Consider the following 21,384-nt stretch of genomic DNA (forward strand, 5'->3'; position numbering starts at 1 on the left):
GAAATGTCTCCTGAGAGGAGAAGGGGTTAATATGTTACACGGAAAGTGTTCTGACTTTCTGAAGAAGGGTGGAGGACAGGGTCAAGAGTGCAGGGTGAGGCAGATAACAGAGTTGTGACGCTGGAGTTTGTAAGATCTTTTGAAATAAAATGTCGCATGAAAAAGAAACTAATCATCAAGGTTCAGTTGAGCATTTGCTCTCAGTGGTTAGTGTGGTGAGTCCCAGTTTATTCCACAATCGACTTTATGTTCTTGAAATAAACATAAAGAGATCTTCAATTTTTAACCTGCATCTCACCCCATCAGCTGTTTACTCAATGGAGTATTTACAAACATAGTCTTTTATTGCTCAAAATACTCGCGAAAAGTGCTTCCATAAACAATGTAAGTCTGTAGTCATATCAAATTCAGGACAAATAATTCAGAAACTTAATTCCAGTGGCTTGTGTTGTCACATACGACATGGAAGAAAACAATGAGGTGTTGTGAAACCTTCCTGTGGGCAGGGTTTCTATTTATCTAGAAAGAGGAAGTAATTCATAAATGTATTTTGTAAACCAAATTTTTTGCCACTGTGCTTCCCCCCCCAGACCCCCCCCCCTCCCCGTGGCCTCGAATGTTTGCGTTTGCAGTGCAAAACTGAAACCTGAATGAAAAGACGCCTACAACTCGAACCAAAAGCTCACTGGGGCTGCCCGGTTTAGGGTGAATATGTCTGATGTTCACTGACATTAAAAGAAGAAATTAAAAAAAAAACTGAATATCTGGCTGTACAGTAAGAACCTGTTGCCGTCTTCTCTGGGGAAAGACTTCCAGAGATTGGACGGAGCAGCTGGGCCCCAAAGTGGGGCGGTGCAACTAATAATGTGCCCTTCTGACGGATGGGGTTAGATGGCTGGTCATTTGAGCCCTGCTGATCATGCAGGCAGGATATGTGCGGCCCCAGAGAGATGCGCTCACCGGTGGCATTTCAGAGGCCTGCAGTCACTGTCACACACATTGCTTTGGACCTCTCCATTTTCACACACTTCTCCAATGCCCCTGACTGAGCATGATCACAGCACACACTCCTCTCTGGGCCTTCCAGGACACTGTAAAGACTAATTCTTACACTTCTATTACGCAACAGCAACAGAAAAAATGATGTTGTATCTAGGTTTCCATAATGAGAGCTGTAAGCTGAGCTCAAGTCCGAGAAACTTTTATGCCCAAAAAATAAGAAACTAGCAAAGCAAAGTGTTTACAGTGTGATAATCTGCTCAAATAATATATCTGTGACTGACACATGTGATGTGATTAATGGTTGGTTAAAAGGAGTCATGTGGTTCGGGGCCTGATTTGCATGTTGTCTTCAAACATGTCAGGAATTTGCCCGAGGCTGAACACTCCTCTGCTCTCACTCACATTCCACCCAGCCACAGTGACCCGAGATCAGGTTGAGGAAGACTTCCCTGACTTTTTTATCAACTGTTTTAAACAAATGTAATTACTCAGCCCCATGCAAAACAGCTTATAATACAACATGAGTATTAAATAAAGGGCATCTGCAGAAAGAAAGATAGAAAGATGGATAGATAGATAGATGCATATATATATTGTGTGTGTGTGTGTGTGTGTGTGTGTGTGTGTGTTTGGGTGCGTGCGCGTGTGCGTGCATAGTGCAACATGATATCAGGATCTTTCAAAGAAGTAACATAACATTTTTAAAAAAAAAGGGAAATAAAGTACAATCACATAAATGTCTTTATGACCACCTTCCCCAGTTTATATGTGAAATATAGTCGAGCTGCGTTGTTTGTTGTTGTCGGTTTATAATCCATGAAAAGAGAGAGAGAGAGACAGAGAGAGAGAGAGAGAGAGAGACAGAGAGAGAGAGAGAGAGAGGGATTCAAACAATAACATGCGCGGGAAAAGAGGGCGGGCAGAGGAGGGGCGCAGGGAGGAGGGGGTGAATCTTTTTATCTCTAGTTTCCCACATCCTGTGAACGGCTGCGAACGCGGCCACCCAATTTGAAAGAATGAGTGGAATGCGCCCATTCTCCCCAGCGCTGCTTTGATGCTGCAGTCAGTAGAGAGGCATTGTCAAGCTGCTCAAACCCCCCAGCACAGCCCTGCTCTCTCTCTCTCCTCTGCAGCCACTGAACTCAGCCTCTGTGTTTAATGTGGAAATGATTAGGTAAGTGACCGAGGAGTTCCGCTGGTTAGAATAGCTGATGAACTGCTCTCAGGTTGGATGGGCCCCTAAAACATGTCTGTTCGTGCAAAATGTCTTTATTGGGCCCTGGAGATGATGATGATGATGATGATGATGATGATGGGTGCAGCCAGCAGACACAGAATGTTTGTGCTCTCACAGGCAGACATAACAACAACAGGAGAGATCTTTAACCCTCCCTTTATTGGTCCAATTTCATTTACAATATTAAAAACATGAATAAAAACATACATATAGCCACGTGTACCACCATGAATATTAAGATAAGATTGTATCGATCACGAGGGAAAGTCTTGTCCCAGCTTGGTCAAAGTTTACACTATCCCAATATATAATAGAGTACAGAGGAAAATAATTAGTTTTATGTATTCAGTGTTAAGTCTAAAAAGATATGGTTGAAGATAAGAATATAAAGTGTGTTATAAGTGTGTTTTTTTCCTGAAGAAAAGAGTGAACAATTACACAGAGACTTAACCTTCTACTTTCAGCACTCCTCATGTTTATAGATAATAATGGTCTATTCATATCCTGTGTGCACTGAGTCAGTTTCCCGCGAAGGATGGAGACAGAGGGGGGAGACAGTGGGGGGAGCACTTGGCTTTGAATCTGCATTTCCCTTCAACATGAATCCACGATTATTGCTTTGGTCTCCTCTCTTTTTGGCGCGTTTTGGTTCCCGCCACGTCTGTGTCTGGCCCCGGGGCGGTGGGTTGTTATGAGGGCCGGCCCGTATCACATTTCGACGACTGACGTGCGTTCCTGCGCTCCCATTGGCGCAGCGGGCGGAAATGGGCGCAGCAGCGGGCGTACGTCGGTGAGTAGAGCGCCGCCCTCTTACTACCGCCTTATAACGTCCTCCCCCCCGGCGCTGAGTTTCCATGAGCCGGTGTCTTACGGATGCGTCGGTCCGTGCTGCTCTGCGTCTGTTGATTTCTACTCAACTGTTTACAAAACCACTGCAGCAGCAGAGCAGCTGGGGTTTGACGCACACTCCTTCATCCAGGACGACGTTGTTTTTGTTTTCCTTGGCTTCGTTCTCCTGGATAACTAGCGACTTTTTCTATTCCACATTTCCACCGCATTTTCGGTGCCTGCAACGTGGACTTTAAGCTCTACACAAGAAAGTCGTGTCGGATTAAAATTTCTCACCACAAGTAAAAGAGGAGAAGACTGTGGAGGACACCCTGGAAGGAATGTTGCTGTCCGCGCTCAGTGCCCTGGCCCAGGCCCACCTCACCACCGTCGACATGCCGGCGAAGATCCAGCTCCACCCAGGTTAGCCGCCCTCCTCCCTCTGCTCCTCGCGCTGTGTTGTCATGGAGGACGCGGCCGCTGCAGCGCGCCCGTCCCGGCTCCGTCCTAGCACGCAGCCGCATGCTCGTTTTCAAGGACGGAGCCTTTAATAACAACAATATTAGCCTTATTATTATCTCCCGACATTCCTCAGCACCGCTGTTTACCGAGGAACAACTTGAAGTGAGTCCCCGCGTGTTAACCGCTTGTATTTTTTTTGTGTTTACAGTAAAGGAGAGGGAGCCCTTCGAGAAGCTGTACCAGGTTGGACCGGTGCTGGGCAGCGGCGGCTTCGGCACCGTCTACTCCGGTACGAGGGTAGCCGACGGAACTCCGGTTAGTAGGACTCGTGTGTTTACACAATACACAACATTTTACATGTTTTTTTGAAATGCTTGTTTACATGTGTGTTTCTTGTTTGTACATGTGATTTGACGCCATTTCTTCTTCGCTTTTCCAGGTCGCTGTCAAAGTTGTAGACAAGGACGGAGTGTCCGAGTGGGGAGAGCTGGTAAGAAACGATTTATCCATACAAGCGTTATATTATTGTAATCAGCACCATGTTATGTTTAATAATAAATAAACAGCCACAGTTAAGAGTATTGCGTTGAAGTGTTTGGTCTCTAATCTTGGTCTCTCTGCCACAGCCTAATGGCTCCCGGGTGCCCATGGAGATCGTGCTGCTGAAGAAGGTCGGCACCGGCTCCCGCGGCGTCATCAAGATGCTGGACTGGTTCGAGCGGCCGCGCAGCTTCGTCATCGTGATGGAGCGGCCCGAGAACGTCAAGGACCTGTTCGACTTCATCACGGAGAAGGGCGCCCTGCCCGAGGAGCTGGCCCGCAGCTTCTTCCGCCAGGTGCTGGAGGCCGTGCGCCACTGCCACAACTGCGGCGTCGTGCACCGGGACATCAAGGACGAGAACATCCTCATCGACCTCCGCACCGGCGAGATGAAGCTCATCGACTTCGGCTCCGGGGCCCTGCTGAAGGACACCATCTATACCGGCTTCGATGGTGAGTCGTCGCTGCTGAAAACATCGTGTATTAGACGGATCAGCGTGCTTCTGTGGATGTTAACATCGCCACAGTGAGCATCCTCCGTGTTATTAATATGTGCCCTTTACATTACCTCCCTACACACACACACACACACACACACACACACACTGAGAGCAGCTTAGTAATACAGCCCGAGCAGCATTGCCTTCGCTCGAACGCCCCCCACCGGAGGGAAGTGGTATTTTTACAACTCAAAGTTTGTAAACAAAGTCACATGTCCGCTCCCCCCTCCCACACACACACTCTCTCTCTCTATCTCTCACACACACACAGCCTGTCACGCTCCGTGGCACCTGAGTCCAGATAATAGCCTGAGAAACATGGCCCAGCTGATAAAGCTGCATACGCTGTTACTCGTTCAACGCCCTTCTGCAATGCTTTCCTTTTCTATTTGACTGTACAACTCAAATGTTATTAATGGTAATTACTTGGAGGAAATTGCTGGTTTGAGTTTTAACTTGTGCACATTCATTAAATAAGATTACAGTTTTATTAAAAGATGTTTCTCTTTATTTCCTCCTGTATGATAGGTACCAGAGTGTACAGTCCACCAGAGTGGATCAAATTCCACCGCTATCATGGGCGCTCTGCCACAGTGTGGTCCCTGGGAGTCCTGCTGTATGATATGGTGTGTGGGGACGTCCCATTCGAACACGATGAAGAGATCACCAGAGGGCAGGTCCTCTTCCGGAGGACAATCTCCACAGGTACGTTCACACCTGGGTTTTTAGCTCAGAGATGGGAAATATTTCATATTTAGTACATTGCTCGAGACTTATTGTTTGTCCCCCTCCCCCTACAGAGTGTGAGCAGCTGATCAAGTGGTGTCTGTCTCTTCGGCCGGCGGACCGTCCAGCCCTAGAGGACATCTTCAACCACTCGTGGATGCAGGGCACATCCTCGTCTGTAGTTCCATCCACAGTGCAGACAGAGAAAACAAGCCCAGTTCACCCTGGGCTGAACTGGACTGCACTCACACAAGAGACCATTACAAAGATACTTGTGTAACAGACTTGAAGCTGAGCGCACAGACCGGCTGTCCCAGCCCAGACGAGGGCAAGGTGTAAAGGACGACACCCAGAGCGCGCCGAGGTCACGACAGAACCATCACCCACTTGGTTTGAACCTGACCGGCCAGAAGCTCTCCGCCCATGTCAGTGTCAGAACATCATCCTGGCTGAACTCTGACCCAGGCAGCGGGTGTTCATCCGCCTGTAGGAGGACATGGCTCTGTATGCACAACACATGCACCGAGCAAGTACAGTGCATTCGCTCTCCATCCTGCTGATTGGCAGGTGGACAGTCTGAGTCATGTAGCTTCTCGCCACTCTGTACTCTGCTCTCTCCCTTCTCCGGCCACAGTCAGAGAGGGAAGAGCAGAGGCATTAGCGAAGAGTGTGATTCTAAAAAAAAACAAGTGCCTTCTGTGAGATTGTAGGGGGGACCCTGAAAATACTTGAATATGTGAATGCAAAAAGGTTCTACTTCTCTACAACCTTTGAGCTCCTAACTCTGTACAAGGCTTTCTTTCTTTTCTTGCAGTTTTTTCCTCTCGTGGGCCTAGAACAGTAAAGCCTACGCCATTCATAACCACTACTATCACCACTTTTACTACTCCAATGTTTGCAACTAGAGAACCTCATAGCTCTGGGAGCAACCTGTGCAAACAAGTCGTTAAAAAAAAAAAAAAGAAACACTGGACTTACCTCACGCTCTTTACTACAGCACCCAACTCTACTCTACAACCTCTACTTCCTCTCCTTCACGTGTCGTACTGTATACACACACAAGGTTTAGGCTACTGCTCCATTCACATCCACCCAAATGCACAACACAATGCAAACTTTAAACCACACAGAAACACATCAGCCTCCGCTCGTCACTGCTCTTCTCTACACAGTGCCTCACATAGGTCTTAAAATTTGGTGGGGACAAGAAATGTAAATAATAATAACAATATTTATTATTATTGCTGTGACTTCTCTCTCACACCCGACGAGCTTTTGGTCACAGAATTTATTTATTTATTTATGAGAGAATTCTGACTGTACGTATATATATTTCATTCCACAGTCACTGAAGGGCACACAGATTATTTAAAAAAAGACAAACACAAACGAGATGAATTTTTTTTTACCATATTTATGGCTTGAAATTTTAAAAGAGCAGGTGTGTGTGTTTGTGTAGGTAATGTAAATAACGTGTTATTAGTCCTGAAAGCACTTCCATCTTAATGTATGTAAACAATGAACATCTACTGATGGTAACTGGTTTTGTTACGCTGTTGTCTGCTGCGGGAGCGAGTGAACTATGAATGTTTGTGTGTATGAATGTGTGAATCAGAGATGTGAGAATGAGAAAACTGGTTGCATGATTGCAGCTTGGATTGTTGTGTTTTTTTCTTTTTCATCCATTCAAATTAGAATTGTAAATTATGTTAGAAACTATTTTTATACGATTTCAATAAATATTTTTTTAAATATGACACCTTTGACTCCTTTTTACTTGCTTGTTATAATGATGTGTAGATAAACAAGGTCATACAAGTTCGCAGCAGGTTTCCTGTTTGACACTGAAGTAAACAGTGGATTCGAAGAACAGATGAAGTGATAAGGAAATACGAAATACGACAAAAGGGGATATATAGATGAGGAAATAAGCCCACAAATATTCAAAGAAGGGACCTTTTACTAGAAACAAATATATATATAGAAATATACGAGTTAAATTTATGTTCAGTGGCTGATTTAAAGCATGAACTCAGTGAGTCAGCTTAATCTGCAAAATACACAATACAAATACATAGGACCAGAAGGACAGAGAACTCAAATTGGCTCGGTTAAACCACTGACAGGGATTTGGAAATGGGAATATATCAAAGGATTGTAGAATCGGCAAAATGTATGTTGTATTTTTGCAAGTAAGTATTTCCATTTGATGCTACTTTCTGATTCTAATCCACATTTCAAAATCCTTCACACAGGGTTCCTCTGACAGGCTGACAGAGATTAGAGAATTATGCAGGACCCCATTGATATTGTACTTGAGTGGTGCAAATTCTTTACCAAATTAGCTCTTGATTAGTGAACCTGACAGGTCCTCATGGCTTCTAAGGTTTAACTGTCCTCATTATCCTGTTGGTAAATAAGTATAATGTATTTAATATTAGCTGTATCCTGACCAACTCTTAAATTCAGTTCACATGTAAGTATTTATTGCTTTAGCGTTAAAAAAAAGGATCTGCTTCTGTACATCACTTCTCCTGAAAGCATCTTTTATTGCATCTTCTTCCACTTCATGCTGGGACAACAGCCACTGCTTGACTTTATCCCACTAACGGGCAGCAGATGCTCTTCTGGATTAATCTAGACATTTGAGCAGTGATAGTGAGCCACAGGCAGCAGCCTATCATGGATCTGTTCTCCTGGATAGATAAGAGTTGTAGGTTTAATCAGCTGTGATACTCCTGTGGGACTCCTGGCCTCACTGCTAATCTTCCTCGAGACAGCGCTGCTGCTGACCTCCAACAGCGAAACGAACAACAGCCACAACAGCGAAATACGTAGATGGAGGGTGGAAACGCTGTTGCCCCTTTAAGTCCCATTAAGTGCCTGACTGAAATAGATGCAGTTGTAAGCTAAAATGCTGCCATTGTACCGTCTCCTCTGCTCTATGGAGCCTTTTAGCATCTTTCGGCTCATTGCTTTGGTTTTCCGGCCCACAGCACTACTGTGTCAGTCAGTGCCACTCAGTGTCGCTTCCAGCTGCAGCAGGCAGCTTTTTTCAGTTAAAAAGCTCTGAAAACACATAACACTATAGACCCAGCACCCAACAGCAGACAGCCAAGTGAGGAGAGATGCGTAAATACAGACGTAGGGGTCCATTTTCAGGTTCATCATCATAAGTATGATTGGCTGGAAAGACCTCACGTGAGAATAGCTATTCTCATATACACAGACGTGATCCAAGTTGTCAGAGACATGACTCAAAATGAAAGTTAATGTTGCTCTGTATCTGCTTGATATATTAGTCTACTGTTTGCTAGCATGTATGCCACATCACATTTATATGTGGCAGTATGCCGTTGTTATTTCCACAGCTTGATTCAACTTGTTCTTCTCATGCTGCACCATCATCATGTCAATAACATTTGGTTCATCCTCAATAATCTTATGTGACGTGGTTACCATGTTAAGCATTTCTTTATATAACTATGTTAGCGTTTACATTTTGAGTGTGTCAGTATTTGCATTTAGCTCAAAGCATTGCCTCACAGAGCTGTTCACATGGCTGTAGACCTGTAGTCGTGTTGGAACACGATTGGCCAGAAACTGTGATCACAAGTGCTCCCTCGAGACTCATGTGGAGACGCATTCGAATGCCAGTTGTGAACTGATGCCCTTGGAGCTGTGAACTTGTGATCAGATCAACCAAGTTAGTAATGAGTAAAAGGTCATCTGTTGCCACTAATTTCAAGTAATCTCTACTTTTTGTGCACTTGAAATGAGAAAGAACCCAGCCTACACCGTTTAGCTCTTCCCCAGTAAGCCTGACAGTCATCAAAAGAAATCAGCTCTAAAGATAGAATATAATTTACCATGAATTCAAAATGTAGCGTCAGTCCTGAGTAATCATTTGCTGTTTCCTCTGCAGGTCTTCAGACACAATCTGATTTCCCTGAAGAGATCCGTGTACTGGAGACCACAGATATTTTCTGCGAATGACACCGTCATACATTTCCCCCTTCATTCTGAGAACCGCCCGCCACATCTAACTCTGCATGGATAGCTTGTGTTGTTACGCACGTCCTAAAATGCAGCCAACATGTTTGGCTGCTCTCAAAGTGTTTTTAATTTGAAAACAGGTCAGTTGGAGCTTTTATTAAGTCAAAGACACAAAATGGTTTGACATGTCTTAAATGAGCAAAAGCTAAGGAGAGAACCTATTTTTGCCTTACCTGCAATGATAGTTGCCACTAATAAGAAATTAAAGAAATATAGTTTGTCATTTAAAAACAAAATACTGGTGTTAGCTCTCTTGACTAGAGTTAGATGAAAATACTGTTACCACTTTAGTCTGTATGGTAAATATAAGGCTAACACAGGAGGCAACTAGTTTAATAGCTTAGCAAAGACGCAATAGCTCGCCTGGCTCGGTTTAAAGAAAGCAAAATCTGCCTCGTTCAACCTCTAAAGTTGACTAATGAAGACTTCTTTCCACTTGCGATTATGCACATTTTAGTTTGTGTATCCAAAACCTGAAATACCAGATACTGAAAGAAATGCAAAGCGAGACAAAGAACATATATGACAATGCACATGAAGCACTTGTCATTCAAGAGAAACAAGAATTACCGCACTGTGGTTGTATGCCTCTGCCAACCGGTGCAGTTTCTGTGTATATATTTATACATACTTTTTTTCCAGATTCATATAAAGGTCACTTTAACCTCTGACAACTGAAACATAATCACTTTACCTTTGAGCCCAAGTTCATCCGTGACCCTAGGGGGATATTTGTAGCAAATTAGAGGAAATTCCCTCAAGGCATTCTTGAGATATCGCGTTCACAGGAATGGGTCCGTATGTACGGATGGATGGACTAACCGCAAACATAATGCCTTCGGCCACTGGTTATCGCCGGCGCAGAGGCATACAAATAATGGCAGAGGTGAATATCTCAAATGAGGACAAAATGTTCAAGTTAAACATAAAATAAACATAAAATTCACAATTTTTCATCATTTAATCATTTGTTAAAGTCATGTCTTTGCAACCTCTTCTGCGGTGGTTTAGTGGCACCTGACTGGAAAATTAGCTTTCTGTTGCTTTATGAGCCAAAGTGGGAACACAGGAGTAGATCCTCCACAGGATTCACTGCAAGCAAGTGGGTGATGATGTCGTTTCAAACATTGCGAGCGACACAAAAATGAAAGAAAAAAAAATCTCAGGATGAAAAAGCAGTGCCACACATGTAGAGGACACCGACGAAGATGTCAAGAGAGGTAAAGGCCCGAGCTGGTGTCAATTTGCTGGAAACAAAAACTCATGATCTCTGCAGCCAAATTGTGCGTGACATCCTGCCTCTGCCTGCTGCACCACCCCTCACCTGAACGCTCCAGAGATGTATGTGTTGTTGTGAACGCTTCCTGCTCTGTTGTTGATGTGCAAAAGTCAAACTCTGGAGAATTTCCTGACCCAATTTTGCGGACATCCTCCGGAGTTCATGTCTGAAAATGGCTTATGAATGTGAATAAGCCCCTTTCACAATACATCAGCCTATTCCTCTGAGTATCTACTGGACCCAGCTGTATGCAGACTCTGTTGTATTGTTCATATGGCCATTGTTTGCTGACCACAATTTTCCCTGCACACACGGAAGGGCTAATCATGCAAACTGTCTTCAGAGTCAGATACAGAGTTGAGTATTTGCATGGATTGTTGGTGAGTCACCCCTCTTTCTCGTCCGAGTTCATTTGACTGCCTTAGTTCAACACTGAGTCATCATGAAAATAGGACGCAGTCTGAAATAGCTACCACAGCCATTTAACAACAGTGTCTATGTTTAGCTTTTAGAAGAAAAGACACATTGATAGCTCATTTGAGTCTCCTTGGAGAGGCCTTATGAGTGATAACGGGTGTCATTTGTTGTGTTCACAGCACACAGGACTGTGACGCAATATGGCCTCGTCTCTGCCTTACTCATTCTCAGCAGGCGTTACTGGCTAGAGACTTCTCACCAACAAGAGCTGATTGGCTCATCTTCGTCTTGTTCCCGCAAGTCTTGTGCTACACCTTCTTCTTATGAGAAAGACAGAAAGCCCAGCTGTTGCATAATCACCCTCCTCCGTGTTCTAACTGTAACAGGGTTAGACGCAGAGCTGAAGCTGCTGGGTAATGTTGTCAGGAACTCCCCCCCCCCACAACTGCCGCCCCTGTCTCTCTCTCCGTCACTGTCGCCATCTGCACGTTTGTTCATCTGCCTGCTGGATAAATACACTTCAATCAGGAGAGACTTGATTCACGATTTAACAATGTTTATTTGACAAGTGCACACAGTAATGTGAATGTTTTAGTCTTTGGCATTTTAGACCCCTGTGTGATGTCATCAGGTTTAGAAAGGGGCTGAAGCAGAGCGCAGAACAGGAATAACCCCCCACCGGGGTCTAGACACTGGTGGTGGTTCAATTAGTCATGCGACATCCTCTGCCCTTAACCCTAAACAAGAGTAAGGAAAAACTACAAAAAAACTGTCAACAGGGGGAAAACGTAGAAACCTCAGGAAGAGCCACATGCGAGGGATCCCTCTCCCAGGACGGACAGAATTGCAATAGATGCCGCGTATAATAGGTATATTAATAATAGGTCTTGTTGAATTTAGTCCGCGATCAGCCGCCACCATGATCAGATACCGCCATAATTCACAATCCATCGTTGTGATCCATGATCGGCTACCAGCTTCATTACAGGAACAGGCACACACATTCTTACGCAAACACACTTAGCTAACAGATGAATGGGAAATCACATGTGTTCTAGTGCAGAGTGTGAAATATAATATTGAGAAATGTGCCATGAAGTAATGAAATCTCTAATGTTATTCTATGTGTAATAGATTAAACCAGAGGTGGGGCAGCAATAACTGAAGCAGATTAACACCACAGTTACAAAACAACAGATTTATTTTCACCTTAAAAGTCATGATAAATGTTTTCAGTTTTTAACTTTTTTTTACTAATTGAGCTTCTTATTGACCTACAACTTGATAAATATTTGCTAGTTCTAGTATCTGTAAAGCCACATATATTAAATAAAGACATATGATAGGGACACAGAATATGTATAAAGTCTATCTTTTTGATAGAGAGAGATTTTTTTTTATACATTTTGATGATCAATCTGTAAGAAGCTGACAAAAGTTCACTACCCTCCCACCCCCTTTTTTAAATAAATCATTAAAGGGCCTGTATGTAGGATTTGGTCGCCTCTAGTGGTGAGGTTTCAGATAGCAACAACTGGCGACCCCTTGCCTCACCTAAGTGTGTTGGAGAATCTAAGGTGGCTCTCAGGTAATACAAAACATGAAAGTCCCTTTCTAGAGTTTGGTTTGTCTGTTCTGGGCTACTGCAGAAACATGGCAGTGCAACATGGTGGATTCCAGGGAAGTGGACCCACGATAAAGCGTTCATTCTAAGGTAACACAGCAAATCTGATTACACTGATTAAAACATACTTCTGAATGATATATTGAATCTATCCTGAGAGATCCTCCTAAATCCTACACACTACACCTTTAAGAATGATAAGGGGAAGCAACTGAATTAAAATGATTCTAATTATAATATCTGGAAATTTTCATTGAAATATAAGTATGTGCAATAGCATCTGCAGAGACGTATTTATTTTCCTGCAGCTCAACTCTCCCCCAACTCAACAATGGGATCGTTCATTAAATCCTTCCTGCCTGGTAAATATCCATATCTTTCATTCTCCATGCCTCCTGTATATAATTAAGTCTAGAAGACATTATACAGAAGTTTCTAGCTGCCTCTTAATGGAACAACACAGTTTTCTAGGTGTCACTGGGGGGATTTCAGGCTCTGAGTCATATTTTTGTGTGGTTTCTAAAAAAATTATTTCCCACAGATCAAGAACTCACTGTTTCCATCTCTTCTCAGTAGAATGAGTCACACAGTGGCAGAAGGTATAACTATGGCCACCAGCTGCTGATCATTTATTAATAATATCTTTGCCTCATTCAATCAGCTTGTGCTTAATTTAGTCTCATTGCCTACAAATTAGGAGTAATGTGAAGCTGGGAAGCTTCCATTTTTTAAATATACATTATGAACCTCCTTACTAGTTTAGTTTTTGCGTGTTGTCAGAGTCAGAACCTTTTAAGAAAAAACTCTACAAACCTGAGTGGCTACTTTACCCGACCTACAATAGGTGGCTCTAATTATCTTAAAGCGGGGCGGGGAAATATCTTGGGCTCTTGAAAAATAGTAAAGCTGTGTTTAAATTAAAATTACCAAGAACTTTTTGTCCCAGAAACTTCTTTCAAGGAACTTCAAGGTCAAAGAAGACAGATGTTTGCCTACATTTCCACAGCAGTCCAAACACCAGGAGAGATGTGGCGAAGTAGCCTGCTAACATATGAACACCCGCCGGCTACAACAAGCCGTTCCACTCCAGTCCACCACGTGGCGCTAATGCAAAAGATTATACAACGGTGATAAAGTTTCATAAATTGAGCAACACTACAACAAAAGTAAACATGGAAGGGATTATAATGGTGCTGCTGTTGATCAAGACTTACTGTCTTGCAAAAAGCCTTGAGTGAAAGGTGGAAACGAGACGACACCAGTAACAAAGCATATTCAAAACACCCAAAATACTTGACTTAAAGTAAGGACACAGATTTGACCAGTTATTACGGCCAGGCTGACATAAAATGGTGGAGAACTCGACCAATCAGGCATCTTTAGAACAGCAAGCCCCTATCCAAAGTGTTATGTACTTTCCTTAAATACTACGCCCTCCCCCAAGCAATTACTTGTTGGGTGGCAAAATTATTCCCCAGAACATCCAAACTTCTACTTTGTCCACACGCGATTCGGCTCTGTATCAGTTTTAATCCCTGTCCATACTAACATCTGAAAAAACACATATCATGTGACCACGGGTACAGTGGGCACATTAACATGATACGGTGCACACATAAGCTGTTGTATGATTGATACAATCATACATTGCCCATGTTGTGTTCTACACTGGTAGTCGAGGCTAATGATGGTTGTTTTCTTCTGGAAGGGGGTCATGTGACAGGAGCCTGATGAATCAGCGAAGGCTATGTTGTGATTGAAAAAGACCCAATCAGCAAGCGGTTGTGTTGATGTCATCGTTTCCAAATATCTGCCTGTTCTACTGAAACAAAGCCAGAAGCGTTCACAAACATTTAGCGGCTCCAACTTCACTCCACTTATCTAAAGCTAACGTATCCAATCAAGTGGAACTTCTTCAAAGTTACAATCTCTAATAATCTGACAAGGTTCAGGTTATTGGCCTGATTAGGCGACTTAAACACGCGTACAACCGCATTGTGCAAGTGCTCCTGCTGCAAACTTTCCCCCTCCTTTACTCCATTGCACATCTTCAGGAAGTGGGACAAGCCAATAAGAGGCCCCTCTCTTCATAGGAGATTCAAACACTCGTCAAATATGTCCAAACTTAATTCTATGTTTTTGTAGTTAATAATTTATAACTTCCAAGGTCTGCGTTTACAAATGAGCTCTTAAGTTACCCTAACAATCTATCGTGCTGCAGCTACAGCACGGAGCAATAAAGTGTTCTCAGAGCACCAATGATGATAATTGTATTTTCTGAGAGGATTCTATCTGCAGGTTTGCAACAGCCAAGTGTGTAATTAATGAAAGCAGAAGCACAGCATTTGTTCATCAAGAGACGTTCCCATGGCGCTGTTATTTTTCACCTCATTAAATTAAAATGTTTTCCTCTGACTTATGCAGAAGCACTTTCCATTGAGTTTCATCTGCATGAGAAGATCAGTCTTTCTCGACTTGTAGTCACATGAAGACAGTTATGCTGTTGACTTTGTTTTCACATTTTTGTGAATGACTCAGACTTTCATAATGAGAGAGGGAGGGAGAGAGAGAGGGCAGACAGCTTTAGGCCTCACCTCTGCAATCTCTCAACAGCTATGCTGGATCCCACGGGTTGTGGCCATCCCTGACCGTGTTGCACCTCCATGATTAACAAGCCTGGACACGGAGGGAGTGAGGAGGTCTATGGCTGGATGTGCAGGTTTAGGTTTAGAGCAGGTTTATGCAAACATGCAGGTATGACCTTATTGTGCAAGTGCTACTGTTGAAACCTTTTTTCCCACAGTTTGTCAGTTGAAGTTCTTCCGAAGAGAGATTTGTGTGACATGTTTATCATTTTGACATTTCTGAGGAAAACCATAAAAAAAAAAAACTACTTACTAGGCAGCTTTGTAGTTTTTCAGTACTTAAATTATTCATACTCCAGATAAGACAACCCCGTTTTTTCCAGTTAATTATTAACTATATAGGATGTGTCTATTTTAATTACAACTACGATCCTACTTTTGTTTTAGCTATAATTTCGATTGGTGAAGATAACATCATGCTTACTAAACTAAATGTTAAGGTCTGGGCACATGTTGTTATCGACAAACGGATGACTGAGGGTAACTGAGTCAGGTTATAGCTTTGTTGGTTCATTATACGAGCAACATCTGTCACATCACACATAGAGGGAGTTCACCATTGGGGCTAGGGAATGGTTCATTTGGATCAGGGCCAGGTGGACAAATCAGAATTCATGCAAATCGAGATGAGCTAAACTTCCCTCCCAGAAGAATGCAACAGATAGACGTTCAAACCGTGGAAGGTATTAGGAGGTCTGAGCTGACACTGGCCAGTGGGAGCTTCTCACTGAACACACACTTGAACAGCCTCTTCTCTCTTTGTTTGCCTGAGGTAAAACATGTCCAGTTGAGTATTTTTCCCAGGCCAGGCTGGGAACTGTGGGAGTCCAGGAACTCAGTGTGGTAGCTCAGTGGCTCAGTGTTTGTCTCCAGGATGCCTGTTGGGTTTCCAGGGTAGTGGGAGTAACTTGTCTGAGCCAGGGGTGACCCTGACTTTCTCTTTGGCTAATTCCCTGAGCAGCTGATAGGCTGTGGGAGGGGGAGGCAGCGGATCCTTGAATCCAAAAGGTTATGGGAAGGAGAGGTTCAGGAAGCTCTGAAGCATGAATTGGGACAAAATCACCAAAAAAGGTTCAATGTTCTGCATTCATGATGGTATCTGTTCAAGTTAATGTCATGACCTACATCATGTCATTCTCTTTTCTCTGTAAACGGACAATTACTGCACAGTCTTAAAGGAACAGTTCAACATTTTAGGAAATACTCTCATTAGGCTAGGGTTAGGGGTTTAGCCCAATTCATGCTTCTGCGTTGAAGCTACAGTGTAGGTTCACACGCAGCCTAGACACAGCACCGAGCATTCATAGTTGTGCGACGGGTGTGTGTGTGTGTTAGTCGCGCTGCATTACACCGCTGAAACACAACTGGCGGTAGAGTTTCAGTGCTGGTGTTGAGTGTCTTCCGGTTTCTGGTCCACTTATTTACAAATTCTCTGGCGTCTCTGTTACTTCAGAACAATGGCGAGTGTTACTAAGAAAGACCTCATCTGTGTTCGTTCCTTCAACTGAATTAAAAAGTCATGGGTCCCTTCAGGGTACGGCTTACGGCTCTGCATAGGGTACACGTCTACGCGTGGTCTACGGCGTATCTTTGACACAGACTTCAGTCCAGAGTTGTTTAACATAGCTTAGCATAAAGAGAGAAAGCAAGGGGAGAAGCTAGAACAGCTCTGTCAAAAAGTCAAAAAATATGTTCGCTGTTAACAAGCTGTTTTTATTACCAAAGCCGTTTTCAGACATGAACTCCGGAGGATGGCCACAAAATTGGGGCCGGACTTTCTCTGGAGTTTGCTTTTCACATGTGAACTACGACAGCAGGAGATTCTCCAATCAGACTCGTGCACAACAACACAGATATCTCCGGAGCGTTTAGGTGAGGGGTGAAGCAGAAGGCAGAAAAGTACTAATGTAAAGCATTAATTCTGCTGCAGAGATGATGTGGTTTTGTTGACAGTACATCAACACTGGTGTCAGCCCTTATCACCAAAAGCTCTATTGACATCTTCCTCTGTGTTTTCTACAGTCTAATGCTGTGATTTCACATGGGCTCACTCAGGCATTATCCACTTATACTATACTAACCATTATACTAATGGGCTGGCAAGAGAAACTGTGCAGAAGGTCCAGAGGCTCTCACTCGGAAACTTGCATTCTCACTTATAGCCTCTCCGGAGAATTTCCTGATATTATCCGGAGTCCAGTGAATGTCTTAAAACGGCCCAAGAAGCATATCAGATATCAAGTAGAGATACCAGGAGGTCACTGCACCTGGCGGCTGTTTGCCAAGAAAATATCACAAATGAACCTGCTTAAATCATGTTGTTTTGTTAACACAACGAAGAGTAATGGCAAAATACAGTATCTGCTCAGTGTTTAGTTTCTCATTTAGAGAAGACTCTCCCTGTGAACTTAATGGACATCCACTAGAGTTATCTGTCCGTGGGAAGTAAACGTTTCTGTTGTCTTCCTGACAGGTTAGACCTGAGCTTGAGGGAGTGGCATTTAGCTGAAGGGTTTTTCAATCAAGCTGGCAGTCAGGTCAACCGGATTCAAAGCTCCAATCCAGTTGGGACTCTCTGGGTGTGGGTAGTGAATGAGTTTCAATTAAACCAGTTATTATATTAATGACCCTGTAAACAGGAAACAGGAAGTCCACATAGTGTTTTATATAGTTGCCTCTCCATTTTGTGTTTTGAGTTGTTTTTTTTCCACAAGAATAGAGCAAAGATAGATCTACATGACCGTTTATAAGTTAGCTGTCATCAGAGGGGATTAGGAAGAGAATCATGGGTTTGCACTAACATTTAGCGAGTCCTCCCTCCCAGAACGCCCCCCTTAAACTCACATCTCCCTGTGAGAACCTGTACGAGGTTTCCAGGAGATGCCGGTAGGGGAGTGCCACATTCCTATTCGCTGACTGACTCACCACATTACACAGTGAGCCGGCTGCTGCCACGTCCTTTGAGGGAAAAGGTCAGGCTGCTCTTCCTCTCTGTCAGTGACGGAGAAAACAGACACAGCAACACCAGACGTAGAACTAAAATTATAACCACAGACACACACAAACATGTATGAACCACACTGTGTTTGCATATTCTTGCAGTGTGTGTGTGTGTGTGTGTGTGTGTGTGTGTGTGTGTGTGTGTGTGTGTGTGTGTGTGTGTGTGTGTGTGTGTGTGTGTGTGTGCTGTGTTTTTGCACTCACACATTCCTTCGTCTGGAACATAATCTACAAACTTTGAAAACATTGAAAAAAGGGGGCAGCGTTTATCTTTGGCTCCAGCTGCGATAATTCCCTTTCTGAAAAATCCTTCAGTTCACCACACAAGAGAGAGCTGTGACATTTCCTTTCACAATGACAGGCAGGTTTGACAAAAGACAGTGTGGAGGCTGAGTGGACACTCACAAACTGACCACAGTGTCAGTATGATGAGAAATGTAATTACCCAGCCTCAAATGTAATTAAATATTTCCACCTTTGCCTTCCTTCTTATCCAGCTCGTCTTGTCTGTCCTAACAAATATTTGTCATAACCTCCCCACCCACGTGCATTCCCACCAGGCCCTGCCTCCCACACTCGCTGGCTTCCCGTAAAGATGCTGCCTCACTCACTTCCTCATTCCTGAAAAACCAATAAAGAACAGTGATGTGGCAACGCTCATGCTTCTGCTTGCTGGTACAGGCTGCAGGGCTTTGATCCTCGGAGAGTGTTCCTCTGGAAGTGAGACGTTGGTTCACATAATTCTTATGTTATTGTAGATGTAGGTAAGGTATTTGATTCTTTATTGAGTTATGACAAAGAGTGATGCATGAAAGTGATATAGGTGCAGTAAACAGGTTTGTGGACTGTCTGTTGTAACGCCTATGAGCTTTGCCAAGTGGTGCAAGTAAAGACACAAGGAAGCAGGGAAATAATCTTCAAACAATATATGATTGATGGGCTCTTTTCACTGGACAAAAACAACAAACAGACTGGTTTAGAGACCGGTTTTAAATAAAACATAAAATTAATGAATATACGTCAGCAATGAAAGAAAAAGATCTTGGCAAATACATACATTTGTGCGAAATAAAAGTTAAATACAAACCACAAAAAATGTCTCAATTCAGGGAGGACGAGATCTACGCCGCCTACGAAAACCACCTCCTTTGTGGGCCGCGTGAAGGCAGAACTGAAATGAGACGGTCTTGAAAGTTTTAATGCCCCCTTTTTTTTATGGTCAGCCTTTTATAATAAACATTTACATCTTAACATTAGCCAATTGTGGAAAAAAGGAGGATCCAACTGAATGCTAACATGACGAGGTGTATGAGCTTGTTGGATATGTTGATTTAGCAAGTGGTACCTTTTTATCCTGAGCAGGAGAAGGAATACAATGACATTTTATATAACTTGTAAATGCGTTAAAGCAGGGAGGCTGGGGACAAAAGGTTTATGTTTTCAGTTCTATTCCAGAAAATATGTTTCATGGTTTTATTAGGCTAAACATAAAGCCTAATAATTAGCTTCTACAAGAGGCTAAATTTGTATGTCATCTGTGATTACTTTTATAGGCAACATCACACACCAAGCGCGACACATGTGTCTTTGCTAGTTTTAGTCTAACGCAGTTGTCATTTCCTGTCCAGCATCATAGTTTAAGTAGTAAATTCACCTGTGCTATACGATCATCATGTGTTCTCAAAATGACGTGTGGTCAGTGCATTGTTGGTGCACTGCCATCTTCAACAGGGAACAACTGTACCTTCGACTAACAAAAATCTGGCCTGAATTAAGTTGTGCAGTATTTCATGATTATTGTAACACACAATATCAAGATAGTCAAAGATGATGTGCCTTCATAGGCAGGTGCACAACACATGCACACTCCGTTTATTATGCCTTAGTGCTGGTGACAGCTTGTGGCCGGAGGCATTATGTTTCCTGGTTTGTCCGTCTGCCCCAGTTTTGTAAAACAACATCTCAACATCTACTTCAAATTTGGTACAAACGTTTAGTTGGACTCAACATTAGAATTTGGTGGTCAAAGGTCAAGTTCAATGTGACAAGTACATTTTTGGCTTGTGAACACGATATCTCAGGACGCCCTCCAAGGAATCCATTCAAATTTAGTACAAATGTTGACTTGGACTCAATGATTAGTTGATTAGATTTTAGTGGTCAAAGGTCAAGGTGACTTCATATTGTATGTTGACAGAAACTGCACTGGTTGGCAGAGGCATAGAATCGTGGGGAGGTAATTTTAGTTACACAAATGATCTGCTCCTGTGCAAAGTGTTATTTCCTCTACAGACATGTATTTTTTTTGCTAACTTGCAATTGCGCCCTTCTAATCGCAATCAGCCAAGGTGTTAGCACACCTAGGAATGGAAGATTGGAACTGATTGGTTTAGTGCACGTTAAGGCCCATGATTGATCAAGAGCCTGAATAACAAATGTGCTTGTGCTTTAGCTTATTCATTATAATACACCATTATCCTAAGAGGCTCTTGGATACATAGCTCAGTAAATTAATGGTGTGGTAACGATTCAGCAAAAATTCATAACTATCCCTCATGCATTCTTTAGGGATATGTTGTCTGATGTGTTTGTTCATTCAATAAGTTTTGTTACTATTTGTTACACCAATTTGTTAAATGTGTCCCTATTTAAACATATTAAAAAGTCATTCTTCGACTGACAAAATCATGCATTTTATTTTATTAGGTAGCACAGTAGCAGTAACAGTAGCATTATATGAACAAACTGGTATTTAAAGGGTCACAATTCGGAAAATGAATGAATATGTGTGAGATATGATCAGGAATGATGAGGCTTTAAAAATATCAATGACTGAAAGTGCAAATCAATATTAATACATAATATTGATAGTTATTTGATGCAGGTAGAGTACTACACTATTGTCTTTGAACAACAAGTAGGAACATATACTGAATGTAAGCCAACACTGTAGGTTTAACCCTAAACTTTTTAAATCCTGGTTTGACCTGTTTCCTATTTTATACACTGACACATTCTGGTCATAACATTCTTGCTCTTTAAAGAACTTTCTCTGTGATAAAGCCTTT

The 21,384-nt window shown here is 42.9% G+C and overlaps 1 protein-coding gene across 1 annotated transcript; it reads left to right on the plus strand.

Annotated features, from left to right (window-relative positions):
- Positions 1 to 3,075: 3,075 nt before the first annotated feature.
- On the plus strand, positions 3,076 to 7,052 carry LOC117764678 (serine/threonine-protein kinase pim-1-like). Its single transcript, XM_034590647.1, has 6 exons — positions 3,076 to 3,490; positions 3,738 to 3,844; positions 3,969 to 4,019; positions 4,156 to 4,522; positions 5,098 to 5,274; positions 5,370 to 7,052. The coding sequence occupies exons 1-6, from the start codon at positions 3,409 to 3,411 to the stop codon at positions 5,573 to 5,575; spliced, it is 990 nt and encodes a 329-aa protein (XP_034446538.1). The 5' UTR covers positions 3,076 to 3,408; the 3' UTR covers positions 5,576 to 7,052.
- The last annotated feature ends 14,332 nt before the right edge of the window (positions 7,053 to 21,384 follow it).

This window comes from Hippoglossus hippoglossus, chromosome 7 (assembly GCF_009819705.1).
Source record: "Hippoglossus hippoglossus isolate fHipHip1 chromosome 7, fHipHip1.pri, whole genome shotgun sequence".
Classification (NCBI taxonomy): Eukaryota; Metazoa; Chordata; class Actinopteri; order Pleuronectiformes; family Pleuronectidae; genus Hippoglossus; species Hippoglossus hippoglossus.

Bases quoted from the DNA above. Each gene is read 5' to 3' on its own strand.
- LOC117764678 (XM_034590647.1), top strand. From the start codon at position 3,409: ATGTTGCTGTCCGCGCTCAGTGCCCTGGCCCAGGCCCACCTCACCACC. The intron at 3,845-3,968 runs GTTAGTAGGACT...TCGCTTTTCCAG, and splicing joins GGGTAGCCGACGGAACTCCG to GTCGCTGTCAAAGTTGTAGA. The intron at 4,020-4,155 runs GTAAGAAACGAT...TCTCTGCCACAG, and splicing joins TGTCCGAGTGGGGAGAGCTG to CCTAATGGCTCCCGGGTGCC.